General features: G+C 35.0%; 1 protein-coding gene across 4 annotated transcripts in view; it reads right to left on the bottom strand.

Moving 5' to 3' along the window:
- Positions 1 to 25,260, bottom strand: part of aff2 (ALF transcription elongation factor 2) — a 197,406-nt gene that overhangs the window by 144,565 nt on the left and 27,581 nt on the right. For all 4 annotated transcript variants that reach the window (XR_015924988.1, XM_088597508.1, XM_088597509.1 and 1 more), the window contains exon 2: positions 6,363 to 6,483. Coding sequence is in view for 3 of the 4 variants with exons in the window: in XM_088597508.1 (XP_088453634.1) it covers positions 6,363 to 6,483 (121 nt within the window). In the remaining variant the exon portion in view is untranslated. The remainder of the gene's footprint in view (positions 1 to 6,362; positions 6,484 to 25,260) is intronic.

Raw genomic sequence — 25,260 nt, 5'->3', positions numbered from 1 at the left:
CTATGCAAGTATAGTATAAGACATTGGTTTCCTTCTTTACTTACTGTACAATAATAACACAAATACATATGTGATCGGATCAAATGGGTTAGGGTTACACAAAATAATATGATCTCATATCTGTGATTTAAGTACACAGAAGGAGAATGGGATATTCTTCCCAAAATATTTTTACAGACAAATTTTCATATGGAGATTTTCTAAAGTATTTTAAAACAATTGCAGGGCTCTTATTTTTAGTACTTAGGATAAGAAGGCTAAACGGTTAAAGCTGTTAGGTGAAACTCCTCAACGTTGTCATCTTCAGTGTAAACAAATATGTATGTAAAAATGTGTAAAAAGGCCTTTTATACCAACTGTTTACACCAATATGGTAACTATGCAAACTATCTGAAATGGAGCCAAGAGCACATTTTGAATTCCAACTCCTGAATTCTAAGAAGATGTATTTATTGTGCAGGAAAATATGTCCATTTGATTACAAATTTATTAACTTTTCTCTGTTTTTCACTGGCATTTTAAGAGTTTTACAAGCTCTATAATACCCTGTTTACAAAGTTTTTCTGTATTAATAGTAGATCGAATGCAGTATGAATTACAAACGTTTTTCAAGACATTTTCACAGATTAATTATTAGATACAGTAGGAGTGGCACGGTGGCGCGGTACTTAGCATTGGCTTTCCTAAAATATACTGGTAGGTCAATTAGCTTCTGTGAAAATCGGCCCTGGTGTAAGTGTGTTTGTCTGTGTCTGTGAATGCCGTGTGATGGCGTCTCATCCACCTTCCACCCATTGCTTGCTGGGACAGCCTCTGGATGTCACACAACACTGTATTTTAAAAAGCAGTTAGAAAATGGATGGATGGGCGAATTATTAGATGAACATTAATTAATCATTTAATTCTTAAGATTACATAAACTAACTTCTCATTAAGGTGACTAGAGCAACTGCACTGTTTGAGGTGTAATCTTTTATATGAGATGTTTAATTGAGATCCTAACTGCTGGGTCTTTATCCTTAGAAATTTTTTAAAAAATAATTCAACATGACATTTTTCTTCTTTGTGACATTAATGAACTTTTTCACTAATTTGCTCACATATAAAAGGTTGCAGTAGAAAACTGTGAAGACCTAATGGAATAAGGCACTTAAACAAAGATGAATTCCCAAATACTTCAAAATGATGCTGTCAAGGTTTCAGGTTGTCGGTCTCTGAATTAATGAGTGATCTTTCAAAGAACTGCTTTGTATCTCAATCTGAATAACATGAGATTACTATGGGAATGGGCAGGGTTTATACAGTACCTTGAGAAGATAAAAAAGGTGACCAATGAAAGGAGGGTACTCAGCCAATCTTTGTTGGTCTTCTAGTAGCTAAATTATCGAACTTCTATCAAACTTCATTCAGCTGTTTCTTCAAGGAAGCTATGTATCAGCTTTGACAACATAGCTGAGTAGCTTGTCCCAGATTCTTATAAGACCCTCCTGTTGTCTGTTTCCAATGCCCTTCCTCACAGTTTTCACTTCTGTGCTCTGGTTTGTGTTTTCACTACTGGTTCAGAAGAAATCCATTGAATAGACACTGTCAATGCTGTTCTGTGCTTTGAACACATAATTAACAATTTATTAATTTAAATTTATTGAAACTAATTTAATTGAATTCAGGTTCCCAGACAGTCAAATGATGTCAACAGGAGATCAAAATGTGGAACAGAGACTAAATAACCATTTACAGTATACTGTATACTGCTTAGGAAAAACATATAAAAATGTAAACTGAGTGAGAATAATGTAATGGTATGAATATGCAGTATTTGTATTATTGATTTCCATATTAACATACAGCATGACAAGTATGGATGGACAGATTATGAATTGTAAAACAGATATACAGGTTTTCTCATTTGATGCAGAACTGCACTCTACCTGCTTTTCTTCCCTACCTTTCTGAAGTTATTCAAACTATTGTGCTCATGCCAAGGGTCTATTTATATAGTACTTGCTATCAGTATATTACTTTTTCAGGTTTCTAGTTTGTATCACATTACCATATAAGAATCCTTGTTGATATCAATATCTTGGTTTAAAAGGCAGCTTGTATTGTAATGGATGATGTACGGAGGCTTTCGCCTTTTTTTCTCTGTCATGAATGGGCAGCATTTACAATAGAAACTGTGTTTTTCAGCTATAAGACCTTCCAGCCTGAAACTAACAACCAAAAGGTAATAGGGATGCCAATACTGGTGTGTTTCAGAAGAAGGCAAAGAAACATTATCTCCATCCTAGAATCAAAACAAAAACAAGAACTGACTCTAGAATCATTTTGTTTCAAGCATGTTACTGGGCTCCCAGATGAAGAAACCTTTAGGTTCTATTACTCTGTGCCCACACACATACTATATCTTTAATATACCAATACTGCCTTTAGGATCTTAGAGTATGGACAATCCATATGAGCTAAGTAGAAGGTATGGTAAGAAAAAAACATCAATAGAAAGAGGAAAACAAAGAGGAGAATGTATTTGTAAGATGCAATTCTTTATAATTTATGCAATGGTATGAATAATGTAAACTACTGTATATAAAAAGAAACCGTCACCAAAAAGTAATGCACAAATATTTTCATACAACCGCAATATATTCTACCTGATAAAGTATCTGGGAAAGCCTACCAGCCATGGAATTGTAAGAAAGTAATAGTAAGTAGAAAATATTTTTTTTCAATGAAGGTCTTTCTAGCACAAATTATTGCTGTACAGAAGAAAATGGCATTTCATAAATTAATTTTCCTAAATTGTATTCCTTTCCTTCAACCTTGTTTCAGAATAAAACATTTTGTCTTCAGTGAAGGATGACGTAAAATTTACAGCTACCTTTGTCTACTTCTAAATCTATGCAGCTTGCATCCAGACACAGTTTTTTGGTGTTGAAAGGTTTTGGGTTGATATTTGCAGAGAAAAACAAATCTTTGTGACTGAAACCATACAGCAAAATACAGATCCAAAGTCACAAATTTGAACTTTATTTAAATAAACTTTTTGGTAATTTAGTGTTCACAGGATTCATAGAAAATGTACAAAAAGTTAATTCTCCACTAACTAAAAGCACAGATACGAGTTTAGCCCACTGCTTACGGCATAAGGTCTGCAGACTGCTGAGAGTACCCAGTCTGCTTTGATAAAGCCGACAGAACTGTGAAGCAGTAAAGAGATCAGAAATAGCTGTTAACAGCACAGTTCCATTAAACAGGATTAAAGGAGATTAGCTAATGGTAGCCCAAGAGATGGGTGCAATATGAGAACATTTTTGAAAGAAAAGGGGGCTGTTACTACTTTCTGTAACTGCACTAGAAGGAACAGCAGAATGAGGAGATAACCATTAATTCTGATTTAAATAGGGTCTTTGTCAGTTCCTGCACTACACATATATTTTCTCAGAACACATAGCACTGAAGATATACTACTATTAACCTTTACCCTTGTTTTTCACTGCCAGTTGTTGAATAGAAACACATAAATTAATACATTATTTAATTAACTACCATGAGATTTAAAATGTTATGTGAGCACGTTCTGTGTTTTACATTTTATTTCCACAAAATTTAAAAATTAAAGATAAGCTCAACTGATTAAAAAATAAAATTAAAATCAAGTAATAATCAGGCTGAATAATAATAACTAAACTGGCAATTATAACCTCATGCCAATGACAGATCTAATGATTTGTGCAACGAGCATGAAAAACAGACAATAAATGTTTTCCAGGATTATCTCCTAAAAGGAAAGCTAGTTTATCGGCCACTAGAATTTCATACAAGCTGTGTGTGTGTACAGTGTGAGACAGTACACTGGAGCAAGCAACTTCACTTGGATTGTTCCCATAATGGCCTTGCTATAGAAATGGGTTTCCAAGTTGTCACTGTAAATGAGAAGTTGTTCTCAATTGATGTATCTGGTGAAACAAAATAAAACTAAAAAATAAAGTCCTTGTTTACAGAGAGCCTCTCTGTGCCTCTAAAGACTTTTTGCCAAATTAGAATAAATGATGATTGTGCAGGTGATTAGAAGCAGGTCTACAGTATATACAGGTATGTGCATATTTCCTGGGATGCAAGAGAGGTGAAGGGGAGACTGACCTGTGCTATGTACAATTCTACAATCATATTCACGTAAAAGGCATAGTGCACACTCCATTAAATAGGGCTTCTTTGGTAGAACCAGATTTACTCTAAGAAATTCTAGGAAGAAAAAGCATTATGTTCTAAAATGATTATAATTGAAATGTATACTGCCTTGTAAGCCCTGGAAATAAAGTGTATATTCACATATACAAACACACTGAAGTTATAATTCATTACAGGAAGAAAAAAAAATTAAACTTTGTTTGGGTTAGACTACTTACTGTATGTACTCTGAATACAATATTTTCTTGTGTTATGTTAAATGTTGGTTGAAATAACTAGGGGCATTTAAGAGCACACTACGTGAAATTAAAACCTAACTCGCAAGGACTGTAGGAGTAACGTGAATGATTTTATTGGAACATTGATTCTGTTTCCAGGGCTCCACAGCATAGCTTATCAGACCCTTCATTAGATATGAACTGGGTCCCTGAGGTGAAGTAAGTCAGGGACTTTCGCAAGGTCATTTTCACCTGCCAAGGGAAATGTCGACTCCTTTATGAAAGGTATATCAATCTAGTCTGATTGGAAAACAACATAAACAGCAGAGAAATGGCTCTGTTGCTTTGGTTGCATTGATCCAAATTTCAAATCTATGAAGAATTTCTTGGAATTGACATTGGTGAGCTTTTCTTTGAAAGACATTTTTCAAAATGGTTTGTCTTGTCATCTGCTGGTTACAGGAGATGGATACATTTCAGGAAAAAATAAAAAAATTTTCTGCAATGGTTCAGTGAGGATGTATGTCAGCAAAAGATCATAAATGTAGACAAATGGCAATGATAAATGCACATGACAAAAATGAAATAGGTAGAAAATGAAGAAGTCTGATGGAATTACATTAACCTACATTTTACTAGCTTCTGTCAGTGCCTTATAAATAGCTCTACTGATATTTACCATCCAGTGGACAGGATGAGATCTGTGTTTGTTCCTTCCAATATACAGCAGGGAAGGACTCGAATTAACCAAGCTCCCTTTGAATTACCACTAGGCTACTAATCCTCCACACCCAGACCCATGTTTGAAGACTTTTCCATTATAAAAGATACAAGATTTTATTATACTACACCATGGCATGCCAACTACAAGGTCTATAAAATAATATCATTCAAAATTGTTAATCATCTGTAGGACCAAAAACATAAGCAGGTTAGCAAATGAAAACAGCAGCAATACCTGATATAAATTATTTGATTTCTGGAAAATACAGAAAAATAATATAACATACTTAATGGGCTTGTTTTGAAGGATGGGAAACTGCTGAATTTGAAGACTGTCAGGCATCAATTCCCTGATTCCCTGATTGCTCCCTGTTACTGCTCTTAAATTCAAGATTGCAAACCATTACCACTACAGCTTGGTGCATTAATACCTATCAATGGGCTACAACCTCTTTTTAAACATGGACTTACATTACTGATAATGCTAATGTTGAACAATTAAGGGTACTGTTTTATGAGGAAAATACTTGAGTTATTAACTCAAAAATACTAAAATCTATTAATAAAATATGCAATTGAAATACAACTCTTTATGCATTTTGACTTAAAATAGAGAGCTGATTACTAACAATGTTTCATTTGAAAACCTTACAATTAAATTAAGTAGTTGGTGTCTTTCTCAATGTGTCTATATAATATGGTGATTAAGTTAATATTGCACTTGCTAAGAAAGATGGCAAAACACAAACATATGAGTCAGACAACACTTTTATTTTCTATTTTATCTCACTATTATTTACACGAGTGTTTCTGAATCGGCTATTAGATTCCAAATATTTTGGGCTCAGGCAATATTGTGTGTATACAGTGGAGAAATGAATGGCATTGGATATACTGTACACCCGCTTTAACATAAATACAAAAAAGGTTTTTGAAGACTGAAAAGGCAGTAATATAAATACTGGGAAAAGTTTTCTTCAGATGTAATTGGAAACAAATAGACAAAAAGTAATGGACATCTGTTACAAACCATTTTATGGTAGGTACAGGAAGAAAAGAGCACATATCTTCAGGAAAAAACTTAATTATTTGCAGGCCTAGAGAGTCATGTTGGGCAAAATAACAAAAAAAAGTTCCATGCTGAGTTTCTTTTAACAATCCTGGTTCTTCTAGCAGTATAATGCCTGTAAAAAGGGAAAAACTGCAATCTTAGATTTTATCTTTTCATACTCTTACCTTGTATGGTTCACCAAATAGGTTAAACCCAGAGGAGAACAAATCTTCATCTTGCTGAACTTCCTGAGTCCTGCGTTCCCATTCTTTTTTCTTCAGTGCATTGCGGTCCTGTTCATAATGACTGTGAAGACAGGAAGAGAAGGAAAAAGGACGGTAAGAATGATTCAACTTGGCATGCGAGAAATAGATGTTGAATCCCTTCTTGAAAAGATTTGACGTAAGCCCTTATCTCTGTCATAGAGAGAAGTTGACACTAAGCAGATGAAGAAAATATATAGTCAAAGAGATAAAATAAGTAAAATACACTTAAATTTTTTGTTGCAGGCCAGAAAAAAAAAACAAAGTGGTTTTGATGCTAAATTAATAAAAAAGACAAAATACTGCTAAGGCACCAGCTAATCAAGACAGGTTGCTGTTAAAATCTGAGTGAAGAATGCTACAAAGAAGTCCACTAAGAATAATAATTTTATTTAGTAATATAAAAAATCAAATTGAGAAATGTATTCAATTTTAAGAACAGAATTGCTGAATCCGTTTTGATGTTCTACATAATATGGAGATTGGATCATTACCTTTTCTTTTACTTCTACTGCAGTCACAACTTGTGTTTGTGTTTTGTTGGTTCCAGTGACACAACTTCACTCATGTATCATGCTACTGGTCATGAAATTATGACTTAAGCTTCCTACCTTGTTACAAGCTGAGCTGTCTAGTTGAAGATGTGCAATTCTCATGATTTGTGTCCTCTGCTGCTGAATTTAAGAACTGCCTTGCAATATATGTATGATTTTTAACTGGTGTAATCTGATGCCACTTGGCTCTGCTGTGTTTCTCTTCATGATGTCTGCCATTAATTACATTTGGCCTTGAGGTGCTCCAAGGCCCAAAGGCTGGATATAGCTGATTAGAGTAAGGCATTTCGTGCTAAATCTCAGGAAGAGACGTACCTGGATAAGAAGAGCCACTAAGGACATTGCCAATCAACCCTACACTATCAGACTCCTCATTTGCATAATAAAACACACATTCCAGAATTCTAATGTAGACCGGAGCTCCATCTCTGCTGCTAACTGCCTGCTCCCTCTAGACCTTGAAGTGGTTAAGCAGGCATTAGGAAAAGGACTTAAAGACGTGAAAGAAATTAAATATTTTAATTGTCTGCTATTCCATAGATTTACAGAAAGGCTTTAATAGTCACATAAACACATGGTTTACTTCTAATGTTTATCGGTTTTTAAATGATATTTTAATATAAAAAATACTTTATTCAGTACATGGGAGAGCACCGATAAGAGATCACACTGTTAGCTATTCCGTGTTAGTCCATACTGCACTCCTGCATCTCTCTATGTTCTGATTATTAATTCAGTTGAACCAAATGGTAAGAAAAAGCAGTGTCACTCAATGGAATGGAAGAGTGGAATAAATATTAAATCTTTTCACATTACACAATGATTAAGAGCTAGCGTGCCATAGGTTGTGATAGGCAGGAACAGAGAAAGGGGGTGAGAAAATGTCTTTAATCTGCCCTTGCTCTCTGCACACTTTTAGGCCTTTTTAGATTTTCGAAAGCATTTAATCCATCAACAGATTATTTTGGAAGGGAACACAGGGAAGAAAAACGAGGCTGAGCTTGGGAGCGACAGGCGATTCCTTTAACGGGAAAAAAATAACAGAGGGGGAAAGAAATAAATACAAGAAAGATTGACGACGCACCCCTTGCAGTAATGACAGCAAGATGTCAGTTATCTTCATGTCACCTCACTGTGCGCACCTGACAGCCCGACCTGACAGGCTGATAGATCAAATTTACAGCTGTCATGGCCGGCTCTAAAGCACTCTGGTCCCCTGACACAGAACTTCACTCCTAATGCAATGGTGTTTTAGAGGGAACATGGGGGGGGGGGGGGGGTAATTAAGAACCTGAGAAGAAAAGAATAAAAAAACAAGCTTCAACTTGCACTGCTGACAGGCCTTGTGTGACATGTGCTCAGGGACACTTGTGAGCACCCAGCTTCAATTCTGTTTGTTCTGGGTCTTTTTCTGTCTGTGTTTTTGTATCAGTTAATTAGATAGGAAATTCCAGATGACAATTTAAATAGCAGATTGCAAGACTCTCTGATACTATCACTCCTGCAAAATGTGGCATTTGCAGGTTTTTTTAACCCACCTCCTCCTCCTCTTCCCCACATAACATAAAATAGCTAATTCTGATATCCACAGTGAACGGGATGAATTTAATCTCAACTGAGCTCCACTGCTCTTGGAAGATAACAAAATAGCTCTGACCATTTTTTTATTCCCAGCACTGCATGCAGTTCCAATGAAAGCCTCACATGGTGAGATATAATGGAAAACGAACAGCACCGTTATTAGAATTTAACAGTGAACAACAGTCACTGATTTCTGATTTAAACAGCAATTATTAATTTGAAGCACCAGCTAATTAAAACTACAGCTAAGCATTTAGCCCCTTGTTACAATTATTTCTGCAGTTTATAATTATAAGGACCTGCTTATCTACTCTATTAACGCTAGAATGGTGGAGGTGGGAATCTTTCTAAATTCTGGATCACTTGCTGGATGGACGGGAAAGATGATCAAGATTTGTGTTAGTTTACATCAAGTTAACATTAAGTTAAATTTAAGATTTAAAATCTTTTAACACTATATGTTTCAAATCATGAGAGTTTCTTCTACATACAGTAACGGTCAATTGTTATATTTAAGAAACTTTCAAAAAGATTAAAAGCATGTTTTATTTGATAATATATTAACAGAGCACTTACTGTGAAGACCCAGAGCATGCAAAGAACAGAAAACAGTAGACTTTTCTATATTTCACTTTCATTATACAGTATACAGTGTACTCAATGCTGGCTTTAGGAAAGAATGAAAAACATTTTTCACTTCTGAGTTCATCGGATATACAGTAAACTTATTTCATTTCACTAATATTTAAACTTAATTTTATCATTGTGATTTGATTAATATGTTATCAGGTTTTCATCTCACAAAGCAGTGATTCCTTCATAGGAGGGTGATATATCAGCTTTGATAATTGTTGAATTTTCAGTATCTTTTACATAAACATGCTTCCATGTATTCTAGCTCTTTTTAAATTTTAGTGTCTTTCATATGCACACCAAGTATGAATATATCAGCATATACAAATTAAATACATATGAAGTACTTTTTCAAAAGTAAAAAAATATGCACAAACCAAGGACTGTAAATATAAGGCTCTTATAAGTCTTTTATCACTTGTGCATTTTGCAAAAATCAATAAAACATATTCCAAAAAAATGTGCACTGCGCAATACAGTTTCATTATGCTATTCAACACACCCCTAGCAGAGGCTGCACACAGCAAATTATATTTCAAGGGATGTATGCATGCTCCAACATTCAACTGGTTTCAAAGACAATTTTTAACCCAAGATCAAACATGCTGTAAACGTTTTATAACAAAACAGTAGAACAGAATTTTAGTGACAATCCATATAAAGGCTAATTAGGTCTAATTAGGAAATGTTTGTTACAGCTGTTTTCTTTTTTATCCTGCACTGTTTATAATTCCTATAAAACCATTAAAACCTGAGCTGGTTCAGATTACACATATACATGTACAGTATATAAAAATAACATGTTCTCCATCCTAACAAAGTATCAGTTTTGCAAAAGGTATCTTACAATTGCTCAAAACATAAAGGAGGTCTGCCTGCTATTGTCACGCCCAGTACAACTAGAGGCAGCCATATCACCCTGCAACTCACAACTGGCAACCCACTGAAGCTAAGCAGGTGTGAGCCTGGTCAGTACCTGGATGGGAGACCTCCTGGGAAAAACTAAGGTTGCTGCTGGAAGAGGTGTTAGCGGGGCCAGCAGGGGGCGCTCACCCTGCGGCTCATGTGGGTCCTAATGCCCCAGTGTAGTGACGGGGACACTATACTGTAAACAGCCGCCATCCTTCGGATGAGACGTAAAACCGAGGTCCTGATTCTCTGTGGTCATTAAAAATCCCAGGGTGTTTCTCGAAAAGAGTAGGGGTGTAACCCCGGCATCCTGGCCAAATTTCCCCATCGGCTGTTATCAATCATGGCCTCCTAACAATCCCCCTCTGTGAATTGGCTTCATTTCTCTGCTCTCCTCCCCACTGATAGTTGATGTGTGGTGAGCGTTCTGGCTGCCATCGCATCATCCAGGTGGATGCTGCACATTGGTGGTGGTGGAGGGGAGTCCCCATTACCTGTAAAGCGCTTTGAGTGGAGTGTCCAGAAAAAGCGCTATATAAGTGTAAGCAATTATTATTATTATTATTATTCTATACCTAGTTCCCTGTGATTATTCATGTCTTTCTGGTGTGTCTTGTTGTGTAGCCTATTTACTTCCTGTTTCGGCTCGGCTCCTCGCTCAGCATTGAGGTTCAGATGTCCTGAGACCCGCCTAGCACCAGGTCACTCCTGTCCATAGCCTGAGGGCATAGGTTTCCATACGACATTTCTTGAACAGCTAACCCCTGTCTCGACGCTACGCATAGGGTCTTTTCCGCTTTCCTGCCATTCCACGGTTTGTCCATTCCGACATCCGTGACAGCTATAACCTTCTTTGCACATAAATGCAATGCTGTGACACATCTCTTGTAACTTCAACCAGACTCACAAGTGAGTGAGGTCAGAACGCCTGTTTTGAACCCATTCAACTACTCTTACCAACAGGCTGGAAGTCCAATGTCTTTGTACTTTACAGTTATTTCACACAGTATGGCTCAGTGCACCATCTGCTTTCCTCTCTTCTTTTTTTTTCTTGTGAGCTCTTGAACTCCCACTTGAACAGTCATTCTGTTAAAACACTACAAACTGTCTCCTCCAGCCCTGCTCTCCTCTTTGCTGCATATCACTGCTACTAAACAGTTAGCTGCATACCACACTTGTGTCAACTGGAGCACACTGTTAGATCCATTGTCTTGAATGTTGGTTTAAGTGTCCCTAAAATACATGAGTATGTATTACTACTAAAATATCCAAGATTAGATTAAATCATGCTATTTGAAAATCTTCTAAAAAGCACATAAGACACAATATTTATAGCCCAATAGCATAATTCACGTTTACGACTGCCAGACACGGTCACTCATTAGCATACCTTTTCAAATGAATTACAATATCAAATTTTCATAGAATAAGTCTAAGAAGTAACCAATCTTTTAACAGCAGTGACACAACATCACAAATTGAACTGCAAGGCACTATTACATATAATCCTAAAAATATGTGGTTACCCCCACGCTAAAAAACAACTTTAATATGGTTAATTCACATTTTAACAAGAAGTGTAAATGTTCAGAATTGAAAGATTCCATGTCCTATATATTTTCCTCAAATTCAGAACCCAGACTTGTAAAATATATTCAGTTAATCTAATTTCCTTTTCCTTGAAGAATTACTGTTAACAATATGAGAAGCGGTGATTAAAACCAGTAGCAAATTAGGAAAAATTCTGGAATTGCATTACATCTGAAATGTCATGTTATGAATATTTTAAGAGAAACCAAGCCTATTTTTCAGCTCTTGACCCAATTTAGCAAACAGACCTCATGATGTACTGAAACATCCGCTGGGTTCAAAAGCTCAGAAAATCACTTTCAAATTACACAGAAATAAACTAAAAAACAGGAACTATAATAAAAAAAAATGCAAACCAAATAGTAGTGTACATTTCATATTTCATACACTTAATGCAACAAAAGAGGTCAGATGGGTACATTTAAAAACTTAAGTGCAATTCATAAGAGGAAATCTGTATGGCAATATGTAATGTAATTAAAGTACAAGAGCTGTGACATACTCATGCTTGAACATAAAATATAGTACTTACACTCAATTTAATCTACTGACAAAGGCAAGACACATGAATTTACGATAACCACAGTGCTCTCCTTCTCAATTAAATATAATGTTTAAATATAAATAGATATAGCAATAACTGACATATTTTCTTTTACACTTAATGTATTTTATATTTCATAAGGCATTTAATGTTCAATCTTGTGTAATTGCTAAATCTACAAGTAATTATTTAGGTACTTGGATGTTTAGACAGTACAGTGATATTGATTTTTTTTTTTATTGTTAAAATGCTATGTAATTTTGTAGGCCTGAGTATGATCTTGATGTAGGTATGATTATGATTATATTTTATACAGGTCTAGTGTGAAAATACATACAAGAAAGTTAAAAGTGTTTGAATAGAATGCTTGGCACTACTTTTGATAAATCAACACCTCAACAACAAGAAGACTCAGACAGACCCTCGGTGAACAATAAAAGACAATAAATAGCCACCTAAGTACAGAACATCAAGGCAATACAGTTCAAGCTAAAATTTCGGTAAAAGAAATCCAGATCAGGTCTTTCAAAGCTCCAATCTTGTGATTTTGGATCATGAAATTATCATCTGTGTATGATGGTCTATAAAAATGATTGACTAGAATATTCATAGAAATCGGATGCAGCATTTTGGTTGCCTTGCAGAACATTTTTATCTTCAACAAGAGATCGGGATTGAACATTAACTGTCACTAGATACTGTGATTGGAAACAGTTACCAAAAACTAATAAAGGGTTAAATAAGCATTCCTGAAGCCTAAGAGCACTTAAACTGCATTGTAATGTGGAAGGAATAAAAAGGCATAGCGCTGTCCACTCTATGAAACTCAAATCAGCTTGCTTCATGAGAGATCAATATTACCCATCATTAATTACTGAAATAGCTTAATTTTTTGCAATCAACAAACTGCTATTCAAAGGCAGAGGTGACTCCATTGATGTCATTGTTGACATCTTATTGAAGTAAATATGGACTTTTCCTTCTGTTTGTGTGCAATATGAAGAACTTGCAAAACTGTATAAAACAATCTTTAAAAGTGTTAAGTACACTTGTCATGGAATATAAAAAAGTTTGTGAAATTCTAGAATACTGGTATGCTCTGATAGAACACAAGATACAACAGCATGTCAAACAACAACTGTAATTTGTTTTCTTACAGAGAGCTATGACGTAAAATACTCCAATCCACTGATGCATGTGACACTTTATCACACACTAAGCACTACTAAAGAGATAATGAAAACAGGGCTTAATATATCCAAAATGTTCCATCAGTTTGATCAACTGATGTGATGACAGCCGGCATAGGGGATTTCAAAAGTTGATGCAAGACATATTGTAATAAAAAACGTATATATATTTATTGATTTAATCCCCAATCACATTTAGTCTCTGTATTTACTATGGAATCAGAAAGAAGGATAGAGGAATTTTTCACTGTATGTGATTCTCTCAACAAGCTCATTCTGAACAAGTTCAGGTGTCACTTTTCACTAAAAAGTGAGAATCTTTTACTGAACAATAATAGACTTGGTCATTACTGTTGAGAAGATGTCATTGTCAAGCTGTTAAACAGCCTTTTGGAATTTTTTCTCAGAGGCTGAAAATATTCAAGCACACAGGACAAATCTGTAAATTGAGGCTAAAGTGATATTACAAGGAGTAATCTTTGCCTCATTTTAAATTCATTGCATGATTGACAATGTTTGTCAGTTACAGTTCTGCCCTAAACAAGATGCTCAAGGCAGCACAAATGTAACAGCTTTTATTGCTTCATGATCAGACTGTATCACTAAATCACACTCCAACTTTGATAAGCTTTGGAAAAAACATTTATAAAAAAGTCTATGGGTCAGTGAAAAGGATATATTAAATCCAGTTCTTGATTACATTTCAGTATGCTTTATTGAAAGAAATACTAAAGTTAGGGCACTGTCAAGTTAATCTTTTCTCTAAGCATAACACATATTACCTTTAGCAAACCTGAGACTAAACTTAAGCATCTTTCCTTCTTGTACTGGTGGAAGGTATCTTCTCTAGCTCATTTTTGGAGCGTGCAATAGTTATAAAGTGACAGAATATTTGGGGAATATTTGTTCAAAATTGTTTTGTATTATTTTTTCCATTATGTTATTTGTATTAAAATACTACAGTAATTAGTAGAAATGATTTAGAACACTCTTTAAAATAAAATTCAGTGTATCAACTACAGTACATCTCTTTACAGGACCATACAAGATTTTATAGTCCCTGAAATTGAATGTGGATTAGTATTATTTCGTCAAGAAGTTGTCACTGACTTCATATTAATAGGTGACCATTTGCAGAAAACCTTTTTTAGCCAAAGGTGTTAGAGGAGAAAACGTCACTCTTAATAAATCCACAGACAGTAAAAAGTAAACTGTCAAATCTAAGAGCTGTTTTTGTGCAAGTTAATGCTGATTAACCTGTGTATAACGAACAGTTCTTTCCGGACCCTATGCGGACACCACAATCCAGAATGTGAGGAAACATTAGGAAAAAAATCATGTAGGAATACGGGGATGAAAACAGGGAGGCGTGTCCAAAGTGTGTTGGTGCACGGGGGAGGCGTGGCCGAGGCAAACAATCCAAAAATAATCCAGAGAGGGAATCCAAAAACACAAGAATAAATCCATAGCCAGGTGATCCATCCAACAAGGAATTAAAAACATGAACCAGGTGGGACCGGGAACGGAGATTAAAACCTTAACGGGTCCAGGTCCCAGACTCGCACGATACAGAAATCAGATGCAGAGCCCGGATGACCATCAGCGCCTGGATTTTAAAATGGACTGGGAACAGGGGTCAGGTGCACATAATCAAGTCTGAGGTGAAAGGGCCGGAGCACCCTTAAGGAGGAGGGACTATAATCTGACACTGTGACACTCTAATTACATTGAACTCTATGGACTTGACTCTGAGTCTTTGCTTTGTGTTAAGGGTCAGAGACTGCCACTAATTTCAAAAACAATATCATTAACTTTGCTATGACTCATTGTCATTATTTGCTATGACTAACAGTACTTTCTTGTGCTCACATTATAATGTGAATAAATACTGAAATTAGATTTTAATTTAAAATCTAGAGAGTTTATAACAGACATTAAGTTTTAAGTTTCTTTTCAAGCAAATTGATGATATACTGTATTACAGGGAAGGGAAACAATTTGGGAAAGAAACATTGCGGTATGCATTCAAAGGTACAGAAAGAAAGAAAAACAACACACCCATGCCAGTTTACATTCTAATTTATTTGGGATGCACAGCAAGTTTCTAATTCCTTTTCTAAAATTGTTTGGTCTAGAACTTTGAACAAAAACTTGTAACACAGAACTAAATATTACAGCAGCTTTAATTTACATTCTACTTTCAATATATTATACACTTAATCTCAGTTCCCATCTCTTAGTTAATTAAAAGAAATTAATATATTGAAAATTTAGTTTAGTTAACAGAATTCCTGCCTTAGTTGATTGTCCTTAATCAGATTTCACTGTTCATATTTGCATTGCAATAAAACTGCCCATGAAAATCTGCAAATTGCATACGCTGTAGAGGAATCATAATCACTTTCTGTTTTCAATGAGAACTCCTGCTGTTAAGTAAGATAAGAGTGATTGTCCATGTAAACGTGCTTAATAAGGACAATTCTTCATAGAGCACAGGACATATTGTAATCATACCAGTTAGCAATCTAGTGTTGCTAAGATGTTAAAAGCCACTGTGAATTGCATTATCATGCAGGTCTGCTATCCAAATCCATAAAGATAACTGCATTGTCATGGTTGTTCACAGTGTTGTCAAAAGAATATTAATAACACTTTATATACATTCATAATGTAGCCTACAATAGCAATAGTAAATAAAAGACTTACTGTACGTTCCCTTGAACAAAATCCATTTTGCGTAAGCTGAAGGAAGGTACCCATGCTAATTATCCATACAAATTTCACAACAAATGCCGCAAATACATACAACGAAAATTTTACTTATGTTTTACTATAACTATATAATTTATTACACTATAATTTAACCGAACGTATGTTAATTTGTTAGTAATGTGATGCTTCTTGTAGTCGCATTGCATACAGTGTTGGTATGCAGAGAAAGTGAAAATCAGATTTCTTCCTTCACTCTTTCAGGGAAAAAGTGAGTTTCTTGTTGGTACAGACAGTGACATCTAAAATATAAATAAATAAGGTTGCCTTACCAAAAAAAGAGTTATTTAGTAATGTCTAGACAAACGTAATAACATCAACAGCACTCCTCCACACCTGCCTATGTGTACTCTTAACACACTAAACCTACTTTACATTTCCTTTAAAAATGTCTGTAATTGTCCTTTATAATTATAAACTGTGCACGTTCACATTAATGTGGTCATTCCAGTTTCCAAGGATACAAAGAGGCCACGGTCACCACTGGGAAGGCATTACTGTATTAACAAAACTCTTATTCTGGTCTTCAGTTTGACTCTGTTAAAAGGAACATGACACCTTGGCCCTTCAAGCAAATTTTTATAAGTAAAAATTAAAAACATTTTTTTGTTTTAGATATATGTACAATTTTTGTGAGATACACTAAAATTTTCAAGAGATAAGTAATCATTTTAATTCTATTTACCAAACAATTTCTATTTTCAACTTAAAAGTTATGTAATCAGGAATAGAGACCCTAAAACCTTACAAATTATACCTATTAGACCAGTTAAATACAAGGTAAGATTCTGATTCATTCTTTGCTTTAAACAAAGGAAGGTCCGCAACAAATGGGATGTTTATCTAATCTCAGTATCAAGGTCAAAGTTGCCTTATGTGCATTTTCTTGTATTAAATGGCAGTGGAAAAGATGGGTCTAAGTCACCCATTTTCACAATTATTCAGACTTCTTTTTTGCAAAGAGTGCAGTAAGTTACTGTTGGTTTTATTTATCTTGATAATAATAATAATTGCTTACACTTAGATAGCGCTTTTCTGGACACTCTACTCAAAGTGCTTTTACGGTAATGGGGACTCCCCTCCACCACCACCAATGTGCAGCATCCATCTGGATGTATTAAAAAAACTCTATCTTAAAATCTCCCAGAGGGAATGCAAATGACACCAATAGCAACTAAACTGATGAGTGTCACTACTGGGTTTAGTCATTCTCTGGGTCACAAAGCTATCTGGTCAGTCTACATCTCTATCACCTTCTTCACACAATGCATGAATTTCTCCAACCCTTCCATGACTGAGTGTGTCTGCCTTAACTTGAAGCCAAAATAGTCAGCAGTTTCGGAAATAAGATAACATTAAAACTGATGGTGATTTATTTTTTAGAAGCACTCCCAAGAGATAGGAAAGGCACCAAAGGATGAGATCGCACTGCCATCAGCAGGGGTTAGCATAAGTGTCTTATTAGTCTACACAAGACTTTGAGGCCTGGAAATAAATTGCTGACTAGTTGAAGGTGTTTTTCACAGAGTTTCTGAGGATTTGTGAAAATTCCAACACATTCAAAGAACAGCAACAAAAATGCATGTGTACATTTTTTTAATTTTCATAAATCTACTTGCTACTGTCATCAAGGAGGATAAAACTACAATAAACTACCAAATGAACAATGTATAGTAATGTGAAATAAACATTGAAGATACTAACAAAAAGCCTGTGTCAATGCACAAATCACCAGAGACCCTTAGAGATAAATAATGTAAATGTCCAGAGCTCAAGACTGAACCCAAACAGCTTACAGGGCAGGGTTATTTTGAAAGAGGTTTGGAGTTCATGAGTAACACTATTCCAATGAAATTACGGAAATTGGTCCTTTAACTTAGTTTTGCTATAGCTATGATGAGGGAAATGGCTAGGTGAGGAGTGCAATCTCTCTTTTAAAGGAAGGATTTAGGCAAAGGAATTTCATTTAAAAAATAAATAAAAGGACACCTACAGTATGACCAAAATCCCCATTGAGCCACTGAAACTCAATGATTGGCTTGTGACTAGTTTCACACAGTAGATCCCTTCTTAAGCCATTGGAATGGAGTTTCACATAATATAATGGGAGACTTCTTTTCTTACACCTAGTTTTTATGTAGCAAAAATCTTATATCTTAGACATAAACTCGCATAACTGTGTAGAAGCCTCTCTGTGCTCTTATTTTCTTCCTTAATAAGGAAAATTAATTTCTGTCACCACAAAAATTAAGAGAACATATGTTTTTAGATTGTTCTAAATGCAGAAATACTTTAGGGGGATAATTTTATATTTATATTAGGAAATAATACAGATGTTTTTTTTTTTCATCAACAAACACAAACACCACAAGTTAGATATATATATGTAAGTATATACAAAATATTATAAGATTTCAAAGAGTGTTAAACCATCTTTCCACATATAACTTGTGCAGCTATCCTGAACCTGAACTAAATTTCCATTTGCAGTATGTGGAAATTGTTGTTTTGCAATTAGAAAAATGATTTATTAGAAGTTCAATGACCCATGATGTTGAGCTCAAAGATGTCTGCTTAAGCACTTCAAATAAAGAGATAATAAATGGGTTACAGCTGAGTACACAAACTATTTAAAATATTTTCATCAGGTGAAATAAAGAATCTAGGATAATTACCCAGTCTGTTTTATTTTTTACTTATATACTCTACAAGCTACATTTTTTCGAATAAGTCAGTCACTTGTTTTCCTGAAAAACTGAATTATATTTTTCTTCATTACAAAAAGACAATGTTTATGTTCTTCTTAAAATACAGTACATCCATCAATTTTACAACCCCTTCATCCAGTCCAAGGGGTGCTACAGACACAAGGCAGGACAAGTCCATTGCAGGGCAGGCTCACAGACACAAATTCAGACCAGGGCCAGCTTTCCCTCAAGCTAATAAACCTAATTAATGAGAATGTCTCTGAACTGTGGGAGCAAACTGAAGCCCCTGGATTAAAGCCCCCATGAACAGAGAGAGAACAGACAAACTCCACACCGATGTACCTGAGGACCTGAACCCAGAGCCCCAGCTCTGCCAGGCAGCAATGCTGACCACTGCACCACCCTGCCACGCCACCTCTTAAAATACACTTACATGAAAATAACCAGAGCAGAATACAATAAGGCTAAACAGCACTGCAATTGTGCCCTTCAAATTGAGAGAAAAACTGAACAGAAGCAATACATAAAAACATTTTTGGTTAAAAAATAACTCTGTGAATTCCTGGAAGCATGGTATTTATATACTGAACACAAATAAATGGAAGAAAACTCTAAAAGTCTGTTTTTGCTATTATAGTAGATTTATGAATCTTTAGCTGTCACATACAATCAACACAAAAGGGGAGATATGGAACACCCCTGTGCTGCAGCAAAGTCAACACGGCACACGTACTGTGTCTGGGCATTTAAGCCAGCAACAAAAAGGTCTTCTGCTGTACTGCAATTAATCAATACTGCCTGGTTGTCATCACAAAAAGGATGCCAGACTAGAACTACATTATCACATATACTGTATTCTTCCAACAGTCACCTCCAGCACATCCACACACATATATGTACACTGCCACATTCACAAACGAAGAGCCTGCTTCACTAAAGCCTATTTAGATGACTGGGAAATCTCAAAAGTGCCTTTTAAATGACATTTCCAGTGTGTGAGATTTTATCCCTGTTGCTGCTGGTCCTCCATATTGCTAATAGCATCAGATTAGAGGATTTAGGGCGACAGAGCAGCAGTTCTGCCCTGATCCCCGTCTACAGCAGCTCTTCCCATCTGTCTAGCCAAGCTTTTCCTCTGCTGCACTGGCCAGTGATTAGGCCTGTAAATGCAGCCTCAATTGATACCATGTGGGTTGGCTATACAAAGGCCCATTATATTTTGAAATTCTACACAAGACATATTCATCAAGTCTGACTGCAGCTTGGCTCTGATGCTAGCACCAACAGCCTCCCTCTGACTCAGCCAGGATGCACACAGGTGCAAACAATCAAATCCCCCATTACTCATTACACACACTCCCTGACTTTGCATCTTCCTCTATAATGCAAATAAAGTAGCATTTCGTAAAAATATTATTCTTGCACAGCAAACAAACAAACAAACCTTGAAATCTTTGGAATGAATACTGGTTTGCTTTTAAGGATTCTACAAATTCCTAATACAAATATAACAAACTATAATATAATATATAAATATAATATAGCCATACAGTGTTAACACAGAGCTGCTCTAATTGTTTCTATGTATGCCTGTATTAGTGAGTATTTTTTGAGAATATACAGTAAACCATGGTTCCTTTCTCAGTATTGTTGAAATGTTTTTGTCATTTTCTTGATCTGAAAAGCTGCACCTGGAAATGGATGTTTTCTTTCATGAGCGTCTGAGTGTATTTACTCTCTTACGTCTTCATACCACCACATTCAAAGATGCTTCAGAACATTGTTTACTTGGTACCCTTATAAGTTCATAAAAATGTTTGCATCTCTACACTGTGAAATTGGAGAACAAGTGTTATAAGGAGGAAAAGATTGCTTAGTGTAAGTGTCACATTTACACTTGTTTATACACAGATGCAAAGGTCATTTCTCAATAACATAACTTCTAGGGAACCTAAATAACTTTCATCTACAGAACTAAAATTCCAACCAGTTTATAAAAAGGCCTTTAGTAGTTGAAGTATTGCAATATACCAGATTGAATCAGAGAAAATAAAAATTGACACTCCTCCTGTTCAGGTAACCTGTAGTGGTCTTGTCAGATCTAAACACCTTACAGTGTTTTGTCTTATAAAAAAGTAAAGAATTAAGTCGTCTGAATAGTGAAAAAAGAGAGAGCAGGTTGTTGTAACAGGATTATTTACAGCTTGGTATCAGATACAGCCTTATATCCTTGCAAAGCAGGTTATTAAAACATCAACCCTTTTCATGTTAATCTACTTTAAAACCAGCTTCTCAAACCAATGTAATATTAGTACTGAAGCAAACTGGGATTTGAATGAATTCGTCCAAGTTCTTGATCTTGAAACAAGTAACTCTGTTTGATATAACTGCTGACCTGTTGACATAACAGGTGTTTTGTATATTCTTTCCCCCTCTGTAAAAATTGTTTGTGGTTAACATTGCTCTTCTGCAAATAAACCACACATGGCTTCCACCATTTTATACATAAAAAGGGTATTCTTGTATTAAGCAGATCAAATTTATACAGATAAATACAAAATCCAAGACCACACATAACAGATAGCTGTAATACTGGTGGTGATCATTGTTAAACAAATGCAAATTTTGTGGGGTTTCCTTGATATCTTCATGCTCAGCTGTACTGACTATTCTAAAAAAGCCTGCATGAATCACTTTAGGTCAGAGGAGGAACCACAGATAAATGTATTCACATAATCAACACTTTTCAATGTCCTTTAACCATTGGGCTCTAAAGCCTTTGCCCTTTCAGAAAAAAACACATTTTGTTTTACTGGACTATTTGAAAAAAAAACGAATGTAAAGTGCCATATAAAATATAATTTATTGTTGTTTCCGTTGTTGATTTACTTTGGGACACTAAACAGTTTTTTGTATCAACATATTTTCATTCACCTAGTTGTTTTAACTTTTTTAATAAAAATAAGTGTATTTTTTTTCTATTTTCTATTTTCAACCTAACATTTTTAAACAGTAAGAAATTCATTAATCATCAGACTTCTTTAGTTGTTTATCTCCCTTTACAGTTTTGCCCATGCTGTGATGTTATTCTCCTGATGCTGACAGTTTATGAACTAAAGATGTTCCTGTTTAATACGTGATCGCAGTGCTTCTGAGTATTCAGATAAGGTATGGGGACCAGTCCTACAACTGTTTGATCTTATCCATAACCCATGTTTAGCGATTAGAGGAGACCTGGGAGTCTCTTGTCTAGTCCTACAGGGATTCCCAGCCTTGACCAGGCAGAATTTTATGGCTCTGAAAGTAGACAAGATAAATGCCTTACACATGCCTGCCACAGTTTATCCACCGTTCTGGGCCACACACAGCAGAAACAAAGACACAATGTAAGTTTTTACAATTATTGCCTTCAGATGTCCACCTGAAGAAACTGTGGGTCCCTATGTACTGAATATAAAATAATGACACTTCTTATAGGTTATAACCTATGCTGTTTTCATTGCTTTCTTTCTGCTTTTGATTTTTTTCCAATTTATGTCCCAAGAGCATTAGAAAAATGAAAGAAAGAAAGCAGATCTGGTGTTATTCTGAAAGAATGTTTTACAGTATTGTTTTATTGCATTATTTGAGCATAAATAAGTGACTGCCAACACTCTCAGCTTTCCATGACCTTATTAAGTTCTGCATTCAGGCATACTGTGGCACTGTAAACGGACAGCTGGCACTGCATACTGGATAAGTGAGGCTGTAGGAAACAAAGAAGATGCAAATTACTGCTAGGTTATGCCAGCTATAGGGGGTAAAAAAGCTGTTTGGGGGAAAATACTTTGGGGATGTATTTTTTTGCATTAGCCTTCGTAAGGGAAACATAATCCACTGATACAGACGATTGTTACCAATTTTCAATCAAGTTATCTACAAACAAATCTCCAGAGGATAATGAATTCCTTATTTCTATTGGCCCCATCAAACTGTGTGTATTCTGTAGAATTAAAAGTATGTCTAGCCTCATGAAAAAATAAATTGTTTATAATGTGCACATTCTGAAGCTATAAACACTAAACTATTCATGTATGTTTAATATTAATTACTTTTTAAACTATAAATTATTCATAAACCTCATAAATAACTTCATATCTAGTATTTAATTGCTGGAAATTGGTTAGCATCCTATGAGATCCAGACATTCTCTGGATAATGTGTATTTCGATCATCTAAATTTGAATTGTATATATTAATATAAATATCATTTTGTGTTACTGATCATATATGTGTATTTTACTGTTTTAATTAGTTCAATATGCCATACGCTGCTGTATTTATCAAAAAAAATAAATTATCTGGAACTTTTCAATGTTTTGAGGTAACAATTCCCAGCATTATTATTAGGAAATATATATTTTGACAAAACACTATAATAAACAATAAGATAAGACTGTAATATTTTATTATTGGAATCAAATACTCTGTATACTGGTGCTTAATTTAATACTACTTGAATCAAAAACAATGACTTCACTGTAACTCAATAAAACACATGAAAGACAGTTATAGTTAAGTAGAGGATGTCTGATGAACAAGTAAGAAATCAATATAAAGACATTATACTATAAAATGTATAATTTAATAGCTGATGTAAGAAGTATATTAAGAAATAGTGAAAGAAAAAGGTAGAGGGCAGGATGTAAGCAATTTACAGGCTGGTCTATTTAAAAGGGTGCTCTCACATATCAGTGAATGTCAAGGGATTATAGTTTTTATCACTAAAGGAATTCTCTACAATAAGGAGCGGCCAAACGGTCAGTGATTTACGGTGCACAAAAACCCATTTTCACAGGAAGAGAAAGGCTATCACAGTATGGAAGCTAAGGACTTTCAGACAAAAATGTTTATGACGTGGCAGCCTACACTGCAATTGGTTGTACTGGGTTCCAGGGACACACACACAAATACACACAGCCGTTGATCCCTGATAACAAAGAATAACAAGGAGCAGCCACTTTATCATAAAAAGGAGAAAAAGGAGATTAGAATTGTAGTAAAGACTCTCTACTTGTACTGCATGGAAGCTGATAAAAAGCAGCAAAAACAGTGTAGGATGTGTCTTGTTTTCTGAACATGACTGTCAACAAGCTCATTAACCTGTAAAAGGGTGGTAGGATTTCATCCAAAATTACTTTCTTTTCATTCCTTTTTAAACATTTTACATGGGCATGTCTATAATCCCTGAAAAAGCTGTGAGCCATCTACGAACATTAAAAGCTTAAGTTACTAAGGTTAGTATTCTTTTACATATTAACTTATTTTTCTGGTATCAGATACAGCAATTTCTATTCCATGTTCACAGGAATATGTTTCCCAAGGTAAAGATTTGAGAGTTGTCATCTGTCCTTCTATTATTTGTAAATATGTGCCCAATGCCATTAATAAAATAATAATTGTTGTGTATATATCTGTAACAATCCAATGAAAGGATACATGAAATTAATAAACATTACAGTTATTCATTATGTTCCTCTTTAGCATTTTACATTATTCCATGCCTGTCTCTGATTTTATGCCCTTATGGTGTTCCATTAATTTTCCAGTCGTTAAAGTTCCCACCATTCTTAGCTTTTTACTACTGGAAGACTATAAAGGATTAAAGACTGGTTAATTCGTAGGATTTTAAAAAAATCTGGAACATTCGTCAGCATGCTGCCCATAATTACCTCCATTCTTTTGACACTGATGTGTAAAAGCCATACAGTCATCTCCCAGGAGCTCACTCTAACTACAAAGGATTTGCAACAGAACCAGTGGCCACTGCAAGACTAACTGTTTATCAAAAGAATCGACTTTGTCTGTCCTATCACATTATGTATAAATTAACTGAAGTACTGGGACTCTGTAAGTGTGAGAGTTGTCTTAGTACTGCATTACTATAAAAGCTCTCTGAAGAGATAATGTAACACAGGTGGGGGAGAGCTGTGAAAAGGCCTACATCCAGAATGATGAATGATGTCACACCTCCCACCTAAATAAGCACTTTCTAACCACAGTTGCTACATTCAATTAAAATGTTATTTCATTCAGAGAAAATGCTTTTCACAAACAGCTAAAAATAACAGTGCAACAGACAAGTGCCACTAAAGGTTTTGTTTACTTTCCCCTAAAACAGGAGCATTTGTTTTATAATTAATATTAAATTGGAAATATCTGTCACTTGTGGAACAAATGTTTTACACATGACCTAAAAACCCTCAACTCTATAATCTAATGTGAATAATAATAATAATAATAATAATAATAATAATAATAATAATAATAATAATAATTGCTTACACTTAGATAGCGCTTTTC

This window comes from Lepisosteus platostomus, chromosome 10 (assembly GCF_059453375.1).
Source record: "Lepisosteus platostomus isolate fLepPlt1 chromosome 10, fLepPlt1.hap1, whole genome shotgun sequence".
Taxonomy (NCBI): domain Eukaryota; kingdom Metazoa; phylum Chordata; class Actinopteri; order Semionotiformes; family Lepisosteidae; genus Lepisosteus; species Lepisosteus platostomus.
This window is presented reverse-complemented; position numbering and strand designations above follow the sequence as displayed.